At 38.6% G+C, this 26,125-nt stretch overlaps 1 protein-coding gene across 5 annotated transcripts in view; it reads right to left on the bottom strand.

Annotated features, from left to right (window-relative positions):
* HDAC9 (histone deacetylase 9) overlaps positions 1-26,125 on the bottom strand; it is a 96,866-nt gene that overhangs the window by 35,220 nt on the left and 35,521 nt on the right. The window contains exons 2-5 of one of the 5 annotated variants that reach the window (XM_009706411.1): positions 8,131-8,372; positions 7,028-7,178; positions 4,717-4,843; positions 2,631-2,752 (exon numbers count right to left, since the gene is read on the bottom strand). In XM_009706411.1, coding sequence (XP_009704713.1) covers positions 2,631-2,752; positions 4,717-4,843; positions 7,028-7,178; positions 8,131-8,372 — 642 coding nt within the window. Of the gene's footprint in view, positions 1-2,630; positions 2,753-4,716; positions 4,844-7,027; positions 7,179-8,130; positions 8,373-26,125 lie in introns of those variants that run through there. The other 4 variants (XM_009706414.1, XM_009706415.1, XM_009706413.1 and 1 more) reach the window with 4 other exon arrangements.

The following is a 26,125-nucleotide window of genomic DNA, read 5'->3' as shown; positions in this document are numbered from 1 at the left end:
TTTCCCTAGATGCTAGAAGAGTAAAAGTTGCACAGAATATTTTCCTCTTTACCATAGCCTCTTTGAATTTATTTTTCAAAGATTAATAAGGAGATGTCACTTGAGGACTAATTAAGCAAAGGTTAAATATATTACTGAACAAGAAAGCGAGCAAGCAAGACTCATGATTTACTGTGCCTGTGTGACACTCGGTCCTCCATTAGCACTGAAAAATACATTAGGATGTCAGGAGAGAATCATTCAGCTTTGCTGCCCATTAAATCTGATCTTAGAGTAACCAATTCAAGCAGAATTATCTTCCAAGAGCATGATATTAAAGTTGGAGAAGAGAAAGAGATCTCTATATTTTATATTATGAATAAGGAAAATAAAATTGAGAAGCAAAACAAAGTTGTGATTAAAATCCACAACAGGTATTCCTTTCTTAAGGCTGAAAGGAATGTGAGGTCCACTTTCATATGAATTGCTGACTTCATGCAGGTTCAGCACCACAGAGGGTTTACCAGGAGCCAGTGGCAATAAGCGTTCATAGCCTAAAGGAAAGGAAAAGAGGTTCACCCCTCATGGCAAAGGTCAGATTTCTGCAGGCTTATAGCCTGTCCATACACATGAGCGTTCATGGGACATCTTTGTCTAGTAAGGTCCCATGAGGATGACACAGGCTCCACAATGTCCCCTCTGCCTGGAGGATGGCCCTATAACCACCCAGATCAGTTTAGGGTCATTTGACTTGTGTTGATCTGGTTCCTGTTGCTTTTACTCTCAACCTGATGAACAATGATTGCAACCTTTGTGGGGATGTTGTTGAGGGCTGGAACTAAACAACTCTAGTATACACAGAGACTGGACCTGTAAACAGGATATTTCACAGTTGCTGTTTTCACAGATATGGAGAGCTATCGAATATACTCCCTTGCTAATGTACAACATGCTGTACACCTCATCTATATTTGCTTATCAGAATCGCTATGTAAATGTCATAGAAACGGTTATGCTAATGATTATATTAGTATAGGTCTATTTATTCTGTAGATATCTTTTCAGAGAGTCATCATGTCTTTTGTTCAATTTTGGAACTGATGCATTGCATGCCCAAATATTTGGAATAACATATAGAAAACATCTGGATTTAATTATATTATAGTCCTCTTATGCAGACAATGGGAATTGAATTAAGGAATATTTTGAAACCCCCACAGAGATATAAAAGTATTAGCAGCTGCACGAGAACTTTACTATTACAATGTTTGAAAATGTTTTGTTTTACAGATCAACAGTCTGACACATCATAAATAACAATCATAACATTTAAGATATATAAACACAGAAGTAAAATTAAAACTTGCATTTCAAAAACACATAGATGAATTCACAGTATTTAGAAGATGTAGAGTGTACCCTTTTGTTTAAAAAATTAAAATGTATATTCTATTGGCACAGAAAATACATGTTGTACAGTGGTATTAAGCAGAGAACCACATAAGGGCTTATTGTGACTTGACAGCCTGAACGAGATTTTATAGAATCTTGTTATATTGCCACCATATTGTACAAAGAGTAATTCAGCTAGAATAAATTAGCACTTTGCTTTCCATGCTTTCATTCCTTTGAAAATATTTGGGGATATAATATGAGCTTAGAGAGTCTGCCCCAAAGTATTAGATATAGACTGGATTTTCTTCCTGAATGTATGCTGGTTCCAAATGCCATTTCTTTTCAAGTCAGTACCAGTTTTGCAGTTAGTTTTCAATCTCCCAGTGGCTAAATCACATTCAAAGGCTGTTAGCACAGTAGGGGGTCAGACTTTCTCTCTGAATGTAACTATATCACTCAACAGCAGACTCATGCAATAAGCAATCTAATGTTTTCTTTTCTTTTTTTCCCCCCTCCTCTTAGTGTCTCCCTGCATTCCTGGATACCGGTCACTGCACCAAGGACCCAAGGCAACAGCCACATGGATTCCACCACCATCCTTCTAGTTTTCTTTATGGTGCAGAAAAAGTCAAGTCTACAGCTCACCTGCTGTCAAGACAAAAGGTTCTGTTGCTAAATCCTCTGAAACATTCTGAAATGTTCAAATGAATATTTTCTTGTATGATATTACACATTCCTATGTGTAAAAAGCACACACATATGTGTGCATGTGCATGCACATATGCATACAAACTTCAACAATCAATGACAGAAAATATAATATTAATCCAATTCCTCCTCTTTCCATGAATTCCCCTCAAAATGTCCTAAAAACATTGACTAAAGGCAGCATACTGTCTGAAGACAGATACCGTATCTACCATGCAAAAGAGAGAAAGCTATTTAAACCCAGAAGTAGTACTGAGACAAGGAAAATAATGCCATAAAAGATCCATGAAATGATGGCCTGTTTAGAAACTAAATTTATCAGGACTGAAGCTTGCACTAGCTGTTAGCATCAGGAAACAGTGACTCTTGATACCATGTGGCCAGTCCAACCTCGTAAAGATGCAGTCAGGATCTTTGAACTTACCCATAGCATCATCCTGAACAGCCTTTGTGGATTATCATATATGCCTTGCTGATGGACAGTCTGGTTATAACAAAGGGTGGGAGAATTGCTGGGTAAAGGGCTCGAATAAACTACGCTAACTCACCCGTTTTACGAAGTGGAAAATCATCCTTGGCATCCTGTGCTCCTGGTAAAGTGTATTTGTACGGTGGCGAGGCCCCGCTCAGGGGTGGAGAGCTTTGATCCAGTGAGGTATGGTGGGCAGCCCTGCAGCAGACACAGAGAGGTCACAAATTAGCAGTCACTGAGGTGACCAGCAGTAACTATCTACACATGTTGTACACATGTCTCAGCTGTGTTTATGTTCTTGTTCATCTAAGTGTGCTCAAACCACAGGCTCATGTAACCAATTTCACTTTTACAGTAAGTTATGGAACTCCTCGGGATTCGCAAGAACGCGCTTTTTGCACTCATTATAAAAGTCACATAGGATAAGAGTCACGGTGACCTACAGACAGGATCTGTCACCAGTTTGGGGAATTGACCATTTTAGATCGTTGCATTTAATATGAACCAGCTGAGGCACAGTAAAAGCCATTTAAGTCTTGTTTATCACTTACAAATAGATGTACATTGATACAGCTTCTTCTATCAAAATGTGGGTGATTTTCAGGGCAGGGCAATTTTTATATAGTTGTATAAAACTAACCAGAAATACTGAGTTGTTATTATCTGTTGAAAAAAAATGCAAACTAGTCAGTGGACAAGGTAGATAAAACCTTGCATTTAAGTTCAGTTTGTAAGTTCTGAGAGCACACCGCTCTGCAGCAGGTAGCACTCACGTCAGCAGAGAAGCTCCAAGCTGAAGAGTGCTTTCTGACAACTGCTGGATGACAGAAATAGTGTGGGCATATCTTTCTGAACACGGAAACTGCAAATTGCAAAGAAATTGCATCATTGGCCCAGAGACGGGGTGGGTTTTTTTTTGTGTTGGTTGCTTTTTCTATTTAGAGGGGTAGGGAGGGAAATGAGGGAAAATTTCAAACTTTGGGTTTATCTAAACATAATTTTACTTGGTCTTTTACAGAGTCTCTCCCTATCTTTCCAATGTAATATGGTTAATTAATAATACATCTCTGTCAAAAGAGGCACTACCATGAGAAGAAGTACTACATGCAGAAGACATCCTCTGGAGAGATCTTTGTTCTCACTCATCTGAGACTCAGAACTAAGCTCAGATTATTAGTCCAGAAATCTTACACACCCATGAGAATTTTACATATTATTTGGAGGAAAAAAAAATAAATTAAGTACTGCATCTCCACCAGAAACAATGTAGCTATCTATTAAATCATGTTACCACAACACTCCAATTAGCTCAGAATGGAAATTCCAAGGGCAGACCTTCAGTAATTCTTATTAAAAAGAACATGATGGAAATCTAGTGTACCATATGCATTTCTGTTTGTCCTAGTGAAGGCCATTTCAGGCATAACATTGAAGTCTTTCAGAAATGCAGCCCGAGTTTATTTTGTTGGATTGAGTTTTGTGTGTGTTGTAATAAGGAAGTTAAAAAGAAATTCATTAGTGAAAAAAAAAAAAGGATAAAACCTGTAAAAATTGGAAACTCTTAAACTGTTAACAGGCCCATTACAGGACTCAACAAAATCACTTGTTTCAATGGTCTAAGCAGATTCTTATCAAAGCCAAGGCATCATAAGAATATGTGGTTTTGGATACTAAAATCCATCAGAGTAAGAAAAGTTAAATGAACACTATCCTTCTCAAAATCCTTGTGAGTTACTTACACCATACAAGTAACCTCACTGGAAAGCAGCATCTCTTCAAGAAGAAAGAAGTTTTGTGATTCATTCAAAATCCAAGTAAATCAAACACAAAGTTGTTCTAACTGCAAAAATTGAAGAGACTTGGAAAACAACAGGTGTAGTTGTAAAATTTGTGATAGCATCAAGAGATGAAGCAGCTGAAATAAAATGTTTATACAAATTTCTGACAACATCTTGTTCTGTATAGCTATCATCTCATCACTTAACGCCGAGTACTCTTCAGTTCAACCAGAAATATTACACTTCTGGTTTTTTCTTAACTTCTTGGTTGAACTTCTGTCTTGTTCTGGAGGCAGACTCTCAATACCCCTGCTGGAGAAGCCATCTGGAAAGTTTTAACAGATACCTTGACAAGGCAAGGGAACAGCTTAATACTGAACATACGTGTACCAGAGCTTGGGGTGGCGGCTCATGGAATGATTCTTCCCATTTGCTGGAGAGTCTTTTGTTGCCGATTTACTCAACAGGAACTCTTGAAGTTTCTGCTTCACTTCTGTACTGGCCACTGCCCCTAAGACACACAGAATTAAACACATCTTATCTTTACCTAAAAAAACTACATTTTTTAAGAAAACAAAAACCAAAACACAAAAAAAAGACCATATCTTGCTGCTGGAAGTGTGGTAAACCATAAAAAGTACTGGTGGAAATCGGTAAAAATGACATAACATTCGGATTAACTGTTTGCCTGTAGAAGATTGAAGTTGGCCATAACCCAGAAATCCAGTGAAGTCATAAGGAATATTTCAACAGTAGAGGAGGTTGTTTATCCAGAGTCAGATGTATCTAAAGAATTTAACTGAATTCCTAATAATTCCCAAATACAAAACCAAAGATAGAACTAAAAAGACAGTGACAAAAGGTCACTTTGAGGTTGTGGTAAAGAATGTTTTTTCTTTAACTAAAGTAATAGTAATAGTACAGCAAAACTGCCCTCTGAACACTGTCTTGGTTATGAGCAGAATGCCACAGAAAGAGCCAGCAGTGAGCCTTTTTATTCAAGACACTTAAGAGCCTGTACCTGTGATGTTTAGAAGACAGACCACAGTCTGAAACATGAGTCTTAGCTGGTAACTCTACTCTTATGACACAAAAGCAACAGAAAGACCAAAACGCCAGGAAGACACAGCGCATTTTGACCTCTCTTGGTGGCTAGCTCAGTACAGTACAAGAAGTAGGGCATGCCAATGTCAGGTTAAATTGCCAATTCCTACTTGCAGCATGAGACACGTTTCTTTACTGACAGCCATAATACTCTGCATAAAAAAAGCATGAAAAAGAAAAATCTTCTTTCAGTTTTCCATAAACAGTGACCAAAAAGGGAAGAAAAAATGTTTCTTTGGAAGTAGTAGCAATAGGCATGCTGATACTCCCACGTATTTGGTTACCAAACCCTGACACAGCACAACTAGCTGGTCAGCATGTTTCCCTGTGAGCCAGTTCCCATAAAATACCTCTACTATCCCTCAGCTTCAGACCCTAACTCCTCTCCCCACACCTTCCTTCCCTTCTCTACTCATTAAGTAGATCAGCAGCAGCAGCAAATGCTGGGCCTGGGCCCAGGGGGGTCACAAGCACTGCTCGGCTGGCTGCTACATACTGAACAGCCACCCAAGCCAAACTGAGAAGGGAACCACTGAGTTCACATTGCTGTTCTTCCTTTGGTGGGAGCCCTAATAAAGCCCAACTGGAGGCTGATTTTTCATACCACTTACAGGAACCTTTTCTTCCTGCAGTTTCTGCCACCCTCCCACTGCTGGGTCAATAAGCTGGTGATGCTTTCATGGATTCATTGCTCACAAAGTACTGGAAGCACCATGGACACCTTAATTTCTAAAGCCTACGATATGGTACACCTACAACTGTTGAACTGATACATTTTTCCACCCAAGAAAAAAAGGCAGGAGCATAATGTACAGCTCTTTTCTGCTTCAGTCTTTGTCAATTAATTCCTGTGGTCATTTAGCAGGGCAAGTAACAATATCTGCTCATGGCAGCTTCATTTTGAACACCTTTACAATGTACTTCAACCTGATTTTTAAACTGACCTCACTAAGGAGAATTATTTGTATTTGTCTCCCTCTAGTGAGCACCAAATCCCAACAGTATCCTTTATATCTGTCATTTGCGTTAGAGCTATATATGAGCTAGAAATAACTCTTGGTTGGGTCTCAGGAAATGGCATCAAGAATAAATGCAAGGCAGTTTGAAAAAGTACTAGCAAAAGTATTCAGAAGTCTCAGCCAAAGTTATTCTTAAATATTTTGTTATGTTTTCCACCTTGAAACAACATTCAAATTAGTTAATCAGCAAGTAATACAATTTTTTGCTGCTTTTTAGTGCTTTCTGTATTGGGAAATAAACTCTTCAGAAAGAAATTCTCAAGTGAAGCTTCAGGTTTTCAAATTCCCTCCTTTTTTCTAAAAAGAGCTAGATTCTTCAGAGACATATACACAGGTCTGTCAAAATGTGCTTTCCTACATTTTCCAAGTCTGCACACAAACCAGCAATGTGTTTCTGTGAGTACAACAGGTGGCCCTGCCTTTCTGCAAGCACAGCCTCGACTTCTCTAGCTGCGTATTTCACACAGTATGAGGCTTGCTTCAGGTTCCTGTTCATCGTCCATTTCGGCTAGGAGAAGGCAAAGAGGAATAGATTAATTTCTTATTAGGATTCATGGGACATTGGTTCTTACTTTCTCGGCCTCTTTCTTTGCCTCGGAGGGGAGGAAGCTGTTGTTCCTTGCGATGCCTCTCCAGTTCCTGCTCTTGTCTCTGCTGCTCCAGTTTCTGCTCTTTTTCAAGGAGTTCTTGCTGTTGTTTAATGGCTAGGAGTTCCTGTTGTAACTTGCACAGAACAAAAAGACATGAGAAAGTGCAGTTTGCACTGTTTTCTAGGTCAGTCCTGGCTAAAACAACTTCCTTGAATAACCGAGTATCAGTGCTTGCTTTTGTGCTTACACTTCTTTTTGTCTCTTAGCCGACTTTCCCCAGTCTTTAATGGGATAGCGCATTACTGGCTGTCACTAAAATGAACTCTAATGTCAGGTAGCAGCGTGCTGCTCTGGTTTCTCTTCTTTCTCTTTTGGCAAAAATGCCTGGAAACTGCACAGGGTTCTTTGCCAGTGCATCACCCAAGTCTGGCTGCTGTACTCCACTGCATTTGTCAGCTCCATCGAGCAGAAGCTTAGCACAGTAGCATAACGGCAAATAGATCAGAAGTAAAAAATGAAAAGAAAGGCAAGATCATAAACTCCCAGTCAAAATCCATTATAGCAAGCCTACCCTAGTGCATGTAATCCCATAAATCATTTTCTTTTTACATTATACGAAGTAGCTCGGAGAAGAGTGAAAACACAACATTTTCAGGCCTGCCTCCATTTTACAAATGCAAGTATTATGCATTTGCCTATCAATTTGATTTGTGGGCACAAACTCAAACAGCAGCCCAAAAAAGCAGTCTTTTAATATACTCAAAACTGCACATACAGAAAAGACAGTCATATGGAAGTCTGGCTGAAAATCTAGCTTTGTAAAATAGGTAGTTTGATTTTCTGTGGATGTGGTGGCTTCACAAGCTTGATGATTCTCATAGTACTGCCTTGGTCTGCTGTGAGCAGCTCACTGTTCCGTGCTAGCAGTTTTGCTTGAAAAGGCTTTTGTCAGCCAAATAGAGAAATAAGCACTCAAACACCACCTCTCAGCCACAGTTAACCTTTCAGGCATGTTCTCTTTTCATGTCTGCCTAAGCATAATCAATTTGCAGGTAAAGTGAGTGATAAATGAAAAATGTTGCTACCTTTATGTGCTCCTGGAGCTGGGCCTGATGCTGGCGGGTCAGGTTTTCATGCTGCTTCTGAAACTCTGCAATCAGCAGTTGTTTCTGAATTTGCTGCTGCTGCTGGATCAGAAGCAGTTCCTGCTGTAGCTGCTTTTCACGCATAATTGGGTCCACCATGGGAACCATCATCCTGAGATCAGTTCGCAAGTCTAATGGCGAGATAGGCTCTAATCCCACGGGAACCTCCGACTTTACATCCACTGTGGGAAGAAAACAACAAAATGTATATATATTTAATATAACTGGAGAAGGAGAACAGAGATCATTCCTATTAGGGAAAAGACCGATTTCACTCGAAGGCTGCTTCAATGTACAGACCTAACAAAACACTAATGCAATCTATGCTGTATGCAAACGTACGACATTCCTACTAGCAACTTGAGAATTTATAAATTATTTTATCACTTTCTTTCCATTTTCTGTAAAAACACTCCCAGATTCATATTCTGCTAAATAGACTAACAAGCAGCCCAGCTCTAAAACCATGTCAAAGCCTAATGGAGCAATATTTAGTGAGAACCTCCTAGGCACTATTAATGATCCACCACAAACACTCAGGGCACTTCTTCAGTGTAAGATGAAGACCTTCCACTTCTTACTGCATTGCAAGAGATTTTTCCAAAGCTAGCATGTAGATTTTCTAAGGATGGTGTTACACACAAACAGCTGCCCAATGCTACATAGCTACTGCATGTAAATATACCTGCCAAACACATAGGAATAACACATATAAGATTATAGGAAAATAATTTGACACACAAAACGAGAAGTTTTAATACAGTCTTTTGAAAAGTGACTACCATATCTGGAGTGGATTAGACATAATATGCTATATATTGTTGTAAGGAAATGAAAATATCTTGAATTATTCCAATTTGTTGCAGCAATGGTATATATTGTTAATCCAGCATTAAAGTACTTAATGAAGAATCCTGTGTATTTCTACCTCCTTATTTAAATTGAAGGGACTGAAAAGCAGCAGAAGACAGAGATTTGATGATTTTCACCACTACGCTTGTAAAGCTCAGGTTCTCACACTAAGTGAAGAGACAGAGTGTAACTTTATCTGTTTCAAAAGAACAAAAAACTAGCAAGTAACATTTCTACAAGAGGAACATGAACAGCAGCTGAGGGTCCCGGCTAAAGCGCAGCAGTTCTGACTCCACCCACGAGAGGTCAGTGGAACACAAACACAGTCACTCCTGCTGCTCCACTGTCTTCATAGGAAAACAAGATCATTAACTGAAAACAAACATGCTGTCGGAAACGACTAGGGAACAAGATTTTAAACATATTTTCTCCTTTTGCTCTGCTACAGCTGTATTTGTTTTCAAGGAGAAAACCAACATGAAACAGAAATATTCTAGCAAGCAGGAGCAGTGAAATTGAAGCAGCGAAAGTTGAAACTGCAGCAAATATCTAACCGTACGATCAAATCTATTAGTAAAAATCTTTATTAAAAGAAGAGACAAGGCACCAAGTCTCTTCTACTGATCATATTCTTTTCTTCTCAAAATTTGGGAAACATACAATTTTCTGGGCCTTTTAAAAAAAATCCTAGTAACTGTGATTGTAAACCTCAGAGCATAATTTGCTGCCTTAACTCGCTATCCCAACAGAATGACTGTGTCTAAGTGCTTACTTTTGTTCTGAGGTTAATCACTAAATTATAAAAAATCACCTTTAACTTACAAAAACTACTCTTGATTATAAATAATTGCCACAGACCAAGAGAAATGGACAGGCAAACCCCCAGCCTTTCATCCCATTTATTCAGCAGCAATCCACATTCCATTTGTCTAGACTAAATATAGCCACGTTTATACAAGAAATCAATAGTGCTTGCACAGAGCAGAGCAAAGACATGAATATTTCATCAAACTCGGAGAGAAATGGCAATCAGTAAACTGACAGTAAACCAGTGTAGGCTGCCTGGCCCTCCAGATAGGTCTCCGGTACTTGGACAATGGCTCATTGCCTGCAAGTCACAATCTTATCGTCAGCGCTCTTCTATTTTTAACATTAATTGCATTGTAGGTGACAAAGGCTTATCATGTTTAAAGTGGAGAGATGGATTTTCTTACATCTCCTGTGACAGGATAATAAGCCTTAGTAGGAGCAATAATAGTAACTGGAGCTCGGCAAACCCTGCAGGGTCTGGTTCGCAATAGTGTTTGCAAACTGGACCCTGCAGGGTTGGTTCACAACAGTGTTTGCAAACTGAACCCTGTTTATTTTGCAGACACTGGCTACAAATCAACCCCTTCAGGTCTGCATGGCAATGCAGGCTGATTATACTTCCTATCTCTGACCAGCATCCCACTTCTTCATTTGCAGAGCACTTCTCAGGAGGGGAGGCCTACAGATTTTTCTAACAATGGAAATTTTCTTCCACTAGGAGTAAAATGTACAACCGAAATCAGGCTCAGTTTGATAAGACACACATTTTCAAGAATTTTCACACACTCAAATAATAAATCTAGTGCTGGAATATCTACTTCATCAAGTTCAACTTTACCGCATTCCTTAATGTGGGGGAAAATAAACATTGAGGTAGTTCTAGAGACTTGAATCCACAGCAATCAATACATAACCTTCCATGTCATTTCAATGCCCATGTTTACTGACAAATAAAGACAAGTATTTATTTCCTGGCATAAATATTGCTAAGAGTGAGGTTACTGCCAATACTACTAACAGCTGCTGACATAGCGAATACTAACTTTTGGGGGTAATTACTGTCTTAAAACTTTAGCAGCTAATAGTTAGCTGAGTAATAATCAACCTCATCAATAAAATTATTCTAAACAAATAACTATAAAATCACCAGTCAAACTGAATGGTTTGCTACCGTCTGTTAGGCGGTCCTAATGCCACAGGCCATTTACATTCTCAGTACTTGTTACCAGTTGACAAGAAAGAGACAAAGCAGCCCCGTGGAGCTAGAGCAGTGTGAAAAATGTGTAATGGAGCAGAGAATCAGAATCAGTGTCTTTAAAAGCTTTGACTTTTAGCTGAAGCATCTTTGCCCCCTGCCACCCCAACACAATTTTCAGCCTCAAAAGAGCAAAGGTGATGCAGGATGTTTATTCTCATCAGGGCTTTCTATGTTTTTTCACCCCCTCTACACAGATATATGTATTTTTCAGGTAGAAAAGGGATGTCGTGATCAGTGTCCTCAACTTCCAAACATCATGAGAAGCAGTGGGATGCAGAACTTTAACAACAGGATTCATCAAGATATTAGCCAAAGAAGGAAAAGTATGGATAACGAAAGAAAATATTAAACAGAGATTGCTAAAGGCTAACTTCACTTTAAGGAGCCTTGTTTTGCAGGATTTCCAGTATCACCGATGGAACGAGGTTGTGGCAGGCACGATTCAGAGCGGGGTCCTGCTTGCACTCTCTCTGCTGCGATCTGGAGTAGATTCTTCCCAACAGCTCTGCTGACTACAGAGCAAGCCCAGGATTCCTCTCTAAGGTTAAATAAAGACAAACTCTCTGAGTTCATGTCAGCTGCGGTGAATACAACAGTAGGCTGCAGAATATTAACTAAAAACGATACTGAAAGCTTGGTGATTCCAGGAAATATGCCAAAATTTGAGTAGAGAAATATTTCATTTTCAGCTACAACACACTGCAAAAGGCATATGTATTTATTTTTCCTATAAATACTCAATTGCCTTTATCTTGAAACATAACAACAAAAATAGTCTCAGAAGAGCATCTGTATCAATTATATTGCATAGATGACACTTCCCGTAGTGCTTTTGACATTCCGTGGAAAGAAACTAAGACATTTGCAAAATGGTATGCTTGTTGAGTATATTTAGACGCTTGGAACATATGTAAAAAGAGGTAAAAGAGGTTGTTATAACCCTGAGGCTTTGCTTTTTGAAACCATTCCTTAAAATGGGAATCACTGAAAAATGGTAAGTCTTTCACTAAGAGGTGGCATTTCAAGCTTTGTTTCTCATTACTAGTTTCAGTTTCTGCTGTATTAGAATACACAAATCTTCCGAATCACAAGTGCTAAAGGAAAATACCAGAAAATAAAACTGCCCACTTTCTTACCATCATCTCCCAAAAGGGGCAATCTTCTTTTTTTTTGTTGGCAGTTACTTTTCTTGGCAGATATTTATGCCATCTTTAAAAACAGGAACTTAAAACAAGGTATGCTGCCATCAGCTGAACAGCTGCCATTCTTTATGTGAGATGCAATGAAGAAGAATTCTAGTAGACTTGCTTACCAGAACATCTCGTCTAGTACATTTATGATTCTTACGTTAGAGGAACTGTGTGAATTTGCAGGAACTGCAGGGATTTAAGCTCATCCTTTCCCAAAGGAATTTCTCAGTTATGCTGTTGGGCTGGGACAGTAAGGAAGGCTGGAGAGAAGAACTGGGCATGAAGCCGGTGAGGCTTTCTCCTGCCTTGGTCATCCAAGGCAGCCTTTTACTGGAGAAGCAGTTAAGATTTATGAAGTGAGGAAGGAGGACTACAAAAGTTGGAATGCAAAATTAAAATTACATGTGACAACAGACAGATGACAAGCTGTTCCAACTATTAATTTCAGTATTAGGCAATAAAGGCATAGTCCTGAAAACACACCAAAACAAGTAAAATCTAGACGAATCGTTCTGCCAAGAAATAGCCACACCTTACCCCAGACATCAACTTGGTGAAGTATTGCAAAGAAAAGAGAGAATGGGAGAGCTGTTTATACTAGTGGTACTCATTTGAACTCTGCTCTACAGAAAAAAGCCCACCTAAAGTTATTATTAACTTGTACAGTACTTTTCATAGTTTTCATATGCTTTTCATAAAATGAAAACAAACCAGAATAGTTTTGCACATTTTAGTGTAAAAGAAACTGAACCAAGAGGTCAAATGGAGGCAAAGAAAGTGAAAAACCTTCCTTTTTGCAGGATTAGCCATCAGTCAATCATGACATAATCAGAGCACTAAGGAATTTACAGAAAAGAGCTCTAAATGGTGGAAGGAGTGGAAGATCCCACACACACCCCAATAAAGATAATACTTTAAATTTACTCTCCAGTTTAAACCTAGAATTCTCCACATTTACGTGCCACCTCATTCAGGACTTGAAAAGCCCCAATACCTGAAAAACCATTTATTCAAGTCCATGTTCAAGTCTTTGAACATAGATTGAAAAAATCTTTGAGAAGATTGAAAAAATGAAATACCATAGGAGGATGAAAGTTGCAGGAATAAGGAACAGAGAGTAGGAAGGAGAATGTGGCAGGCAGGTTAGACATAAAGTAACTGGCAGGAGATGGGGCAGAAAAGGACTGGCCAGGGAATAAGACATCAGCAGCCGGCCAGAGGTGGAGCACAAGAAAAGGAGTTAAAATTTCTGAGCTTTCTGCGCTGAGAAGCAGCATTACAGGAGCATTGCTCGCTCTCTAATCTAAGAGCAGCCCTGGCACACTGATAAGGCAGCAGCGAGGCCACAGTGTAAATACGGAGCTAATAGAGGAGCAATGTGTCTGTTGCGAGGATGCTGGAAAATTAAGCAAGTAACGTGGTTTTGAATCGCCGTGACTAAAGAGGACGGAGTCTGGCACAAAAACTACTACAGCAATTGTTCAGAGTTCAAACTTGCAGGAAAATGTCCTAATCTGGAGATCATCATTGCCCAGAGGAGAGGCTGTGCCATGGCAAGACCTGCACGGCAGACTGCAGGAGCAAGAAGATGAAATTTTAAGAGTAACAGAAGTACAAGTCAGATGATCAATAAACTGTGAAATGTTAGGTTACCTCCCATGGGATGCTTTTATCATCCCACCTCTGGTGGTTAAAATCTTGTGCCTCATTTTTCAGCTGGCATAATCTGTCATTCCTCTGTTAACTTCAATATAGGCAAAGCTTCTTTATGTCATCTGAGAAGCTTGATGCAGAGTCTCTCTCATGAGTATAGGGGTGAAAGAAGACAGCCCTGAGAGCACCTCATTTTAATATGGGGACAAAAGCATCCAGATTTAGGATGACACATATAAAACTTCTTTCCAATATTTAAAATCAGCAGAATTTTTTCTCCACTCTCACAATTACGCTAAAGGATGCATCCAAGCTGAAAAAAGTGCCACTTAGAATTCACTTTCTGTTATTAAATATTTTTATGTAGTGATAGGACATGTAGTGATAGGACACGTAGTGATAGGACATGTAGTGACAGGACAAGGGGCAATGGCTTTAAACTGGAAGAGGGAAGATTTAGATGAGATATTAGGAAGAAATTCTTCACTGTCATGGTGGTGAGGCACTGGAACAGGTTGCCCAGAGAAGTTGTGGATGCCCCATCCCTGGAAGTGTTCAAGGCCAAGTTGGATGGGGCTTTGAGCAACCTGGTGTAGTGTAAGGTGTCCCTGCCCATGGCAGGGGCTTGGAACAAGGTGATCTCTAAGGTCCCTTCCAACCCAACCATCCTATGATTCTATGATTCTATGACTTTTTATTAATAATGTATCCTCAAATATACTCTGGATTTTGGTTGTTGCAGGCAGGGAGAGCAGAAAGAAGACAGCAAATGCAAATGGAAGATTTTTTTCAAAGGCAACATGATTACTTTTTATGGCAGTTAAGTACGCAACTGCAATTTGTACTTTTAAACCTTCCCCTCTTGGAAAGGAAAAGCAGAAGAAATTAAGACACACTTCAGATCAGAAAAAATAGTTTCCAGTCATTTTCTTGGATTATTCCTCAAGAGTCAGTAATTACTTTAAACAGTACTATCACTAAATTAGAAGTATAAGTGAACTGTCAAACCACTCAATTGAGTTTATACTCTTAAGGAGAAGTGTAATAAATTAGACTAGAAATGTATTCCCCTTTGTTCTATAAAAGGGATCTTATCATGATTATACCTTTTCCCTATTTCTTTTAAGTGTTTGCATACATGTCATAATGAGAAGTAAAATAAATGCAAACAGCGATCTGGGCTTTGATTTACCATTCTCTTATTTCCCCGGGGCCTGGAAAGGAAGCTCAGACAACCACAAACTTCTAAAATATCAGTGAGAGGCCTTGAAATACCAACACTGAAGTTACAGCTAGCTGGCTTTTGCAAAAATCAAAGGCTTTATTATATTGATTTACTAAAATCAGATTCCTTCCCTGCAAATAGGCTTTTGAGTCAAACAGTCATAACAAACACAAACATAAATGCCATCTAATTTGTTATAGCCAAGAAGTTTTTAAATGTTATAGTGTTCTCTGTTTCTTCTCTACAGAACACACAAGCAAAAGTTCCACTTATGAGCCTACCAGAGTTCATGCAAATATGAGGCCAACCGCTTCTGTTACAGGAATAAAGGCAAATGCGCCCAGTGAATCACATCAGAATGTGAAATGCTTTTAAACTCAAACCTGGGATGATCTGTTATCAAGAAATCCAAGCTGAGCTATATTTGGGTTTCTGAGTTACTTTATTTATGTTTCAGCTAGGAGAATGCTTACATACGCATTCTCTACACCCATCAGCACACAGGCATATTTTCACTTTCCAGAAAATGCCCTTTTGATACAAGGAATCCAAATGTCCTGAATTCTAGATACTACTGCTGCAAGCAAGATAAAAACAGGACAAAGATAAAAGCACATACAGCTAAAACCGTAGAATTTCTAACGTAACTTTTTCTCAGTTCCAAAGTCTATGACATTCTGGTGATACTATTAAAAAATGAGAATGTATCAGTGTTAATGATGGCGTTGATGCATGGTATTGGGTTAGCCTTTTTGACCATAATGCGCACATCCCATGGCATGTGTACACAAGAAATGTCAGGGGCGAATGTAAAACAGCATTCTTTTGGCTGTGTATCTTCTGTGCACGGATCAGTACCACCGTCAGCAAGATCATATTGAGGATGTCAAATAAGGTTTGATTTGGTGGCAGCACTACTTAGCGGTTGCAGAACTAAGCAGCTACAATGTCTCCGAATCAGTAGGTGTCAGCTTATCACTATCTGCTGGTCACTTCATTAAAGCCTTAAAATTAATTACTTAAAATAAAAGCATGTGTGATATAAATCTGTGTGCATGCACTTGCATACATACATAATTCTTGCATCATATCCTGAAATGCTAAGAAAAATCAAAGAGCAGACATGATATAATGGATTCCTCTCACCTCTCTTTTTAAAACAAGTATAATGATAGATGCTATGTACACATGAGAAAGGCAATATGCTTTTAATTGTGTCAGTAGTATTATACATTAAAAGACAGTGTACAAAGTCCCCCAGGTTGCTAAGGATGACTGAAAGGGCACCATGAGAGGTTCCAGAGACCTGCTACAGCCTTTGTCTCATCCTCCATCCAGAGACAATATAAGGCTGCTATAAGTGATACCAAATACATCCAGAACATATGATTTTCACTTACATTTCTTTCATCTCTTCTCCACCTGTGAATGCTGCAAGCACACTGGTGGCAATATCAAGTTTACATCTGCTGAGTAATTCCCAGCAGCGGGGATACCACTATTCTAATCCCAGGTGGATGACACAGAGAAAGATGAGAGGGGAAAAAGCTCTTCCTTGAAGTGAGGATATCAAAGGTAAACAGCTACTGTTTGGGCATGCCAGCAGGTACATCCTGAAGCATCATAGGGCAGCACGCTCCAGGCAAATTAGACAGTGGGTGGAGGTTTGCCGAACAAGTATCCCCTAACAGCTTTGCTATTTCAGGGGTGTGACAGCCAGTGCTCCAAATGAAACCCTTGGAGGGCAAGATACAGTGCAAATCTTTCAAGGAACTGTTGGCAATTTTGTATTTTAGGGAAAAAGGAGTGACCCAAAAAATGCATTGAAAAGAATTTTTTGCAGTTCCTAGGTTGGTTTTTTTAATTATTTTTGTAGTTGTATGTGCTCCCCAAGATACTACAATATTTAGGGTTTTAGTTTTTCTTTTTTTTTACCGCATAGCAAAAACTATCATGTACATGTAACTTACTAAGCTCACAACCTCTTTATCATACCGAGGAAATCAAGAAAGACGTTCTATTATCCAAATGCTTTTAATAAACATTTATGGACAAGCATGGGGCTAAAAATGGTTTTTATCCCAAGCACAGAAAAAGGGAGGACTGAACTGAAATCTCCCACAGAGGAGGGGAAAAATCCAACAGAAGGATAATACCTTCTAAAGAATCTTTCTAATGAAAGAGTAAATGAGATGCCAGTCAGAGACTGGCAACACAATACTACTTACTATGTTAGCTCTAGAAATGAAACTCTTATATATCCTATGCAAAATTAACAATTGCAGACGTTTATTAGCAAAGACGTATTTGTTTGTATTACTTTTTTTTCCTATTCTGCTCCCCTTTGTACCACGGTGCCTTGGACTGCAGCATACTCAGGGGAGTCTGTCTTCCTCTGCTCACATAAAATACCTAGTATATCTGCACAGTGACATAAAATGAATAATACTAAATCACTGGCTTGTCATTTTTCAGAAGTCCACCTGTTGGAGTACTGATACCGAGCAGCAGAATAGATCACAGAATGCATAGAGAAAACACTATGGATAAGGCAGGGGAAATGAAAGGGAAAGATATGATCCCAGTGATAATGCAAAGCAAAAGAAAGAAGGTAGAGTTTACCAGACTGCAGAACTGAATTAGGAGGGGCAGAATATCAAAAGGGACAAACAGTGGCAATACTGCTGATGGGACTATTATACAGTAGTCAAACCCCAAAGCTGGGTGGATAACAACATTAACAGGGAGAGAAGATGGGCTTCTCTAAAGAAAGTAAGGAGGATTTTCTGCAGAAGATCCCTCTCAGCTTGATGAAAGCGTTGTGAAGTTTTTAAAGGTCTTCATTTAACCTATTTTCTGCTGCAGACAGCGTATGTCTTTCAGGGAGCAACCTTGACTACCATGCAGATAGCCTCATTTCCATTACTAAGACATTACATAAGGCAGGCACTCCAGTAAAAGAGATTACATAAAATATACAAAAAGCACTATGAACTCACAAGCAAGGAAATGCCAGTCTTCCAGGATGCTTTCTTATATTTTTGTCTCATTAATGTGAACACAGTTGTGGTTTTATAGCATATAGATCCAAACCATAATCATTTGCAGTAAGTAATCATAAAAAGTCTCTCTCTTGTATTCTGCCATTTGGGATTTGGGGGAATTACTTGAAAAAAAAGAGACAGACATCTCAGGTTCACAGCTGTAATCTAAGTATTGCAGAACTCTTCCATTTTATAACAAAAGGGTGTCTTGACAAAGGCAAATTTTTAGATGTTTACTTCTAAAATCAAATAATGTTCTTGATCTGGAAAAAAATCCCAAGCTAGGTATGTAACATCTTGTTCATGTAATTCTGTGACATACTTAGCATCATTACCATTACACTACTTATCTAAATTTCTCCTTTCCTATTTTTTCTCTTTTCACTACAGTCAATTATTTCAGTCCTACTGTGTTCACATCTGTGTTTACTTTATTTTGACTATCTACTTTGACTCCTTGAAAACAGGTGCTGTAAATATCTGCCCTGAAGTCAAAAGATTTCAGATAGCAAAAGCAACTTACCACTAACATTGCTCTCTGTAAGACAGAAAGAAAAGCTATTGCTACCTTTTTATAATGATGTAACACTAAACTTAGAAAATATTAGTCATGATCTGTGCTCTCCAGACTAAAAGGATCTCTGAAAGGCTCCCTCGGGAACGCAGAGAGATGATTTCAGCCACCAGAGGGAAGCAACCTGGTTTTTCAGGTCAACTCAAAGAATGAACAGAAAAAAGCACTGAGAAGGGAAGAAATCCCTGACAAATAACGTAGTTTATATCCACATATATGTGGATACCAAACATAACGAAAACAACACTTAATTGGGATTCTGTTCATTGAGGTAAGAAAACCACCTTTTTTGCTTTAAGTGTTCATCAACAAAATTCCTATTAGTATATTTTTCCTGTATAATTTCAGATTAGTAAGATTTTAACGAATCAAAAAATAATAATTGGCATAATCAGAACTATATTCATATTTCTATCCAACTTACTAGTCTTTCTTTGAGTTCAAGTCACTACCATACTCATAAGTCTGTTTCAGACACACGCTGGCTCAACTCAAAGCTGTAAATACAGCAGGTTTTCTTCAGTTTATGATTTAGTCACCTTAAAAAGCAAGTAGAGTTATGGACTTATGATGGTGAGTATAGGAAAGAAACCGACATTTCTACTCACTCTGCCAAACATTTGTCTCTGTAATTTTTTAGCATTGGAAAAGCAAACTATAGGAATTATTAAGATGATGGCAACTTTCTCAGTACATTAGCAGGAGATATTTTCCATTACTATTATTCTAAATAAATACTGAAAAATGGTTCTGCATTCTGTAATATTCCAGAAACTAATGAAATTAAACACTTCTAAGAAATTAATCTGTTATGTCAAAAGAAATAACAGTCATGGAAAAATTCTACACAATTCTGATGCCACTTAGAAAGTGCAGTTCAGAAAACTGGAAATCCAAAAGTTATTACCCATTTTTGGTTTTCCGCATTTCAGTAGGTCCATTTCTTACTAGTGGGTTGGTTGCTTCTCTCTTCATCTCAACTCATCTGACATGCATAAAGTCAGTCAAGCCACAGGCATTTCTTCAGTCTCAAATGAGAGATTCTTTCTCAAGCAAGCTTTTCCAGAAATTAAATTTCCTCTTAAGAAGTCTACAAAAATCAGTAGGAACCCTTCTCAAATTTCAAACTCAAGTTTTAGAAATCTGCAGATCAGGCCTGAACATGCACACTAGACTGACCTGAATGGAATCTAGCACTCAAAATTACTCTTCAAGAAACTCTTAGGGTCCTTTGAGAATATCAGCCTAATCATTTAAATAAACCTTAGTCACATTGAAACCCCCACCCCCCACTTAACACATTAATCATTCACAGTAGAAGTTCCCTCTCATCAGACTCAAGATGAACAAATCTTAGCACACTACAATAAGCAGCACATTTAGTTCTGTTGACTGAGCTTTTGAATATGGCTGGAAATGGCATTACAAACTAAAATTCCACAATACAAGAGGCAACATGAAAGTAAGTGCTCAGTTTTTGCACTTTAAGCAGAACTTTTTGTGATCAATGAGATAGCATTAACAATATGTTATGGAATTATTGCATCAGCACTGCATATTAAGGACTGGGAGAAGAAAGTAGCGCAACTAATTTAAGGTTTGCCACGGAAAGGCTGCAATACTGATTTCAAGGTGAAGCACTGAGAGAGCTTGGTACCATACATGTTCACTTTAACAAGAGACAAACTGGAATCTAGCCTGAAACCTCCTTATCAATGCACTGCAGAAGGCTGGATCCAAAGATTTTCAACAGAGCAACTCAGCTGCAGCAGCAGCATCCGTTACTAGGTGGTTCTGTTCAGGACAATTTGTTTTCTTTCTCAGAATTTTAAAAATTCTTCCTGACTGCAGTAATCTGACTAATTTTGAGTTTTCCTCTTTCTTACTCCAAGTATTTCAAAAGCTACCAGGAACTGATTTTCAATGTTTTAGTTTATTGATAATATTATAATGAAGCATATTAAAAGCATTAAGAATAAAGTGCAACTAATTTCTGACGCATTCAGAAAGTACAGCTTCACTTTCTATGGCTTTTTATACTTATGCCAAGCACATTTATATTTCTTAGAGTTATGCTGCTAAGAAACAGGAATTTATTTTGCCTAATGAGGTTATTTATACTAGTTTTTAGATATGCTTGTGTTTGGTTTTCTTCCCTTAACTAGGATCTGACAGTGAATACCTGAACTGAAATTTCTACACTGTTACGGATTTCCCTGTATCTAATCTTGGTCCATCACTCTCTCTGCTGACTGTAAAGTTTAATTAATTAAATGAACACTGAGACCATGGTAGTATATCCATAAAGCATGTTTCATGCATTGTCTTAGGAACTGAAGGTGATGAATATACTGCATGGAGTTGATTTCCCCCTACTCACCAACATAAAACACCATTTCCTAGAACTACCACAAAATCTACACAACCGCTAGCTACTCATTGTTGTGGACAGAAGCACTCTGCAGAAAGTGCAGGAATAACAGGGTCTGCACATAGCATAATTATGGAGAGAATGACCAAGAGTCAGTCTGCCTGAAGGAAAGAAGATCTGGAAATACAGACAATGGAGATGGCATGGATTTCACTCATTCCAAGTACATAAGTACCATTCTGTCTATTCAGAGCTATGCACCTGATGAAACACCACAAAGCAAAGCTGATACCCAATACTATTACCTTTCACTTTCTCCACAACTCAGAGTCCCAAAGTGACAAATTGAGTAGCTCTTGGCTCAGAAAGAGATCACTTATGCACCCATACAATTCCATTTAATTTCCAATCACACCTACATCTGCCAGAGAAAAAAAGAAAAATGAAATTGATAGTCAACACACAAAAGGGCTTCTCAAGGATTTACTTTAAATGCCTTTTGAATACAGGTAAAATGAATGGCTCAACTTCCATGCCAGAGATTATAAAAAACTAGCATGTGATCTTTCTTGAAAAATGCGAAACCACCAAATGTCACTCTCCACTATCCTCTTAATTCATCCATTTCCAGAATTTGCACCACCTTTTATAGAGCTTACTTCACTTCATCTTAGAGAACATTCTCATAAAGAGGAGACTAGTTGCAGACTGAGATGAAGTTGCTGAGATCTCACCACTAACTACAAGGAGGTTGACTTCAGACAGCGCCATGCTATATTCATCACCCATCTCTAAAAAGGTATCGAAATAAAATGCCATTAAGCTGCATGACTTGGGGTCACAAGGCTGAACAACTGTAGATCCTGCACTCCTTGGAACAAGGAGATCAAGGATTTTTTGTTAGTCAGGAATGACATATATATAGCTATATGCCATATATGAAACAATTTTGTGCAAATACATTTATACTGACAGCATGTTATTGTGGCATAAGGTGAAGATCTCACCAGCGCTACCAAGTGGGATCATCCTTTCCATTGACAGGGGCAAACTATTACAGCGAACAGTTAACAAGAAAATCATTAGGGATCATTTGAAATCCTTTTTTTTTTTGAACCATCTGACACAATTTTTGCTGCCACCCACTTGAAATTTAGTTTATTAAAAAGTGTAATTTTTGACTGGAAATGATGCCTGACAACAGGTTATTCAGCTTTTGATTCCTGTATGCCAGCCAAAGGACACAACATACATATCCAGATACACAGTTTAATACCACAATAAATGAAATTAAAAAAAGTCAATAAACTTTGCCCCTTCCGCTATTCAAACCCTCAATAAAACCCATTGAAACAGGACCATATGACTTTTATTCAACAATGGCTTTTCACACCCATCTGAAGACAGGCACAAAATCTTGCCAATCACTCAGAAATCTAGCTAAAGGCCCTCAACTTCCAGAACTGAGTGAAACTCCTGCAGCTCAATACACAGTTATCTGTACAGTCCAAATGTCCTAAGAAAGTACCTGTGTGCAAACTACACAAAAAATCTTCAGAATTCGGTCGGTTCCTGAAAAATGGTTGCCCACATGGAACTACTCCAGACCACGGCAGGTAGAGAAAGTAGTGTTCACTTCAATTATTTCTGAGACCTCAGGGTGATATCAACCCTCTTCACAGTTGTCTTTGGCCTTTCCAGTGTGGACTTGCTGATCATCTTTCTCGCAAATGCAAGTGGGAGACTAGATGGAAAATTACCCACTAAACTTTCCAGTCCTTCAAATAAAGCCCTCTGCTGAGACCTTACAGGGCATGTTTTCCCCATGTGTGCGTTCAGTTCCATGTGTTTCCGAGTTCAAAACACTGCTACAGCAATGAGATTATCCTGATAATGCCAGGCAGGCTCACATGACACAAACTTCCATGCAGTGCCCACCTAGGCTTAAAACTCTGCTGGCTTTTCCACTTTTGGTATCAAGCTGGTGGATACACTCAAATAGCGACCTACTGCAACCTCCCACCTGCAGAAACTGCCATCACAAATTTCCCCATTACCATTATTACAAAGAGAGAGAAAAAGTAACTTACTTGTAAAGCAAAAGCCATTCTGACCTGAGAAGTACATCTTTTTCTGAAATAAACGTTACTCGGTTCTAAGAATTCACACAATTCACTTCCTTTGCTCTTCCTTGACAATGTCTATTTAGAAGAGATCTATTTATTCCTCAGCACATTTCACAGTTCCTGTTTCTAAATGAGAATCGTATTAACAAAGGGTAGAAAGACACAAACATGTCTCAAGAAAGCAAGACTGATTTCTACAATGTATGTACAGTTTTGTTTCCAAAGCAAAAAAAAAAACCCACAAAACCTTCAAAGATGGGCATCAATGCAGTTAGCCTTTCAAGATCTACTGATTCTACCATAAACTTGCCAAAAAGGAGAGAAAAAAGTAAAAAAATGTTTAAGATAAAATGAATAATTGTAGATAATTGTATTACACTATAAACAGTTTCCAATTTACTGTTCATAAATAAATGCCAAAACTGACCTTCTCCCAAGAAAGAGATCTGCAACTATTTCATGATAAATGATTGCCTGTTCACCTATTATTGTTACATTGGATTACAAGCACTTCTTCCCTCCTGTAATACAATGGACTCCATGTTAAAGTAATTTGAAGATGATATATTGCACTTTCAAAAAAAAAACCACCAGCAGAGTGAAGAGAATCCACTTCCCACAAATTCACTCCGTGCATAGTTATTACTCTCGTCTTGTTATTTTTCTGCTCAAACAAAACTACCTATGTCCTATTTCATACTGCCATACTTTCAGCAAAAAAAAAAAAAGTTCAAATACATATAAACCTTCTGAAAGAATACAGAGGACCACAGCACAGAGAACAAAAAGAACAAAGGAACTGCAGCCAAAAAAATCAACAAACGAAACCAAACACAACCATATTTAAGGAGATTAGGTAGTGAAATCCAGATTCTTTTGTGTGTTTTGAACAGATACTGTGTATTTTGCTCCCTTTCCATGCTCTTTATAAGCTCTTCACCATCACCTCCAGGTACTGCTCTTGACTACATAACATTCACTGGTACATCTTCCCACTGCGAAACTTTACTGGTGGGGTCATGGAACCAGTGGTATATATTGGCATGGGCACGCAGACCTGTTTTCATCCCTTCCCTGTGGCTTCCTTTTCCACAGTAGGCAACCCAATATTCCAAGGCACAGTCTGAACCAGTATAAACTTCCTGCTAAATAACTGTGGTTCCAGTCATCATCCCGACCCTGGGCACCAGGGACTGACCACAGTCTCTTGAGTACAGAAGTATCAACATGCTACTGGAGTTGCTGAGTAAAATTATTAATGCATTGAAATACCTGTATTTGCTAGCACAGTATGTTCTTAGCTGCTTTCTTAGGCTTTTTGGAATCTGTAGCTTGTACCACCATAAAAGTATAGCATAAAACCCCAAACCCATGAAGGTTTCTTCTCAAAACACTTTTTTGGCCATAACATAAACTCCACCACGTCTCTGTGTGCCATTGAAGTGAGTAATCTACTTGAAAGTAGTAGTATTTGGAAAATATCCTTAAAAGTGAAATTATTGAAACTTTGTTACATTGATATTTATATTTTTATAAATCTACATAAAAATTTATATTCATGTAATTTTAATATTTTTTAGTTTATTTTACTATTAAAACATGCTACAAACACACAATTCAGTCAAAAGTTGCAAGAGCATTGGGGTCTTCTATCGTAAAGTAATCAAGCTAAAAAGGAAGAGCAACTAAGAAAAAAGTAACATCAACTTTATTTTTAAATTTTATGAAGTTTACATCCGAACTTTATACATACAAAGCGAGCTGGCTTAAGAAAAGGACACTGTAAGGCTATGCCAAGAGCTGCAAAACAAAGAACCATTTGATCATACTAGAATAAAGCATTTCTTCTTACATAATGTTCTAGTTAATGGTTAGTAAGGAAAGCTAGAGAAAAATGGCTCAAGTATAACCATTATTCCTAAATCTGAGAAGAGCTTAAAATTACACCTCGGGGAGCTAAGCTGCTTCACGCTGTGTGTAAGCTGCACATCTCCTCTCCCAGCAGTTCTTGCCAGCCCTCCCAAGCAGGGTGCAGACCATAACAGATCTGCTGTCATAATCCTCTCCCCGGAGAAAAGTAGCTCCTTGGTCTTGTTTTATGAAAGGAGGTGAGACACTGGCTGAAGTCACTCTGAGTATGTGTGGCATGACTCTTAATGACAGTCACATAAGATACACCCAGTGATAGCCCCGATTGCTTTAATAAACCAATATGTACTATCAGAGCCCGTAAGAAGCAAGTGTGAGCACTGTGGAACAAGCAGGAGCTGTATAAGCAGTGAGCACAAGGAATTATTTCTTCAGGGATGAATATGAATCCTACATCCCACACTTAGCTAATAAAACATAATCCTGTATTTAATACAATTAAGCCAATTAACACTATATGAACACTATTTTAAAACTTGTCAAGTTGGGTACCCTAGTGCCTTGGGAATAGCCTTCATTCAGCAATGATAAAACCACTCTTACATTAAGCAGAACTCTTACAGCATAGGAGCACCACTTGAGATGATCAAAAATATAGCCCATAATAACTGATATTGACAGCTCCCAGTAGCAACCTCCCAGGCATTTCAGTGACCACTCTTGCAGCCTGTGAAAGATAGAGCCACCAATATGAAGCTAATAGTCTTTAGCTAGTTTCAATCTAAGTAAAGAAAACCATCTGGCAAGAAGTCTCAGCCAGCCCGCCATAGAGCTGTTAAATGGCTTTGCTGAAGCTGGCTGCCACTGGGGTTGTGTACTGGGGGCAACGGGGTGAGGAGAGGGTCTGCACTGCTAGACAAACATCTGCTCCCCCACGGACAGAGCCATTTCCCTGCTAGACCC

This window comes from Cariama cristata, unplaced genomic scaffold (genome assembly GCF_000690535.1).
Source record: "Cariama cristata isolate BGI_N322 unplaced genomic scaffold, ASM69053v1 scaffold438, whole genome shotgun sequence".
In the NCBI taxonomy this organism is placed as follows: domain Eukaryota; kingdom Metazoa; phylum Chordata; class Aves; order Cariamiformes; family Cariamidae; genus Cariama; species Cariama cristata.
Note: the sequence above shows the minus strand (reverse complement) of the source record. Positions and strands in the feature narration are given on the sequence as shown.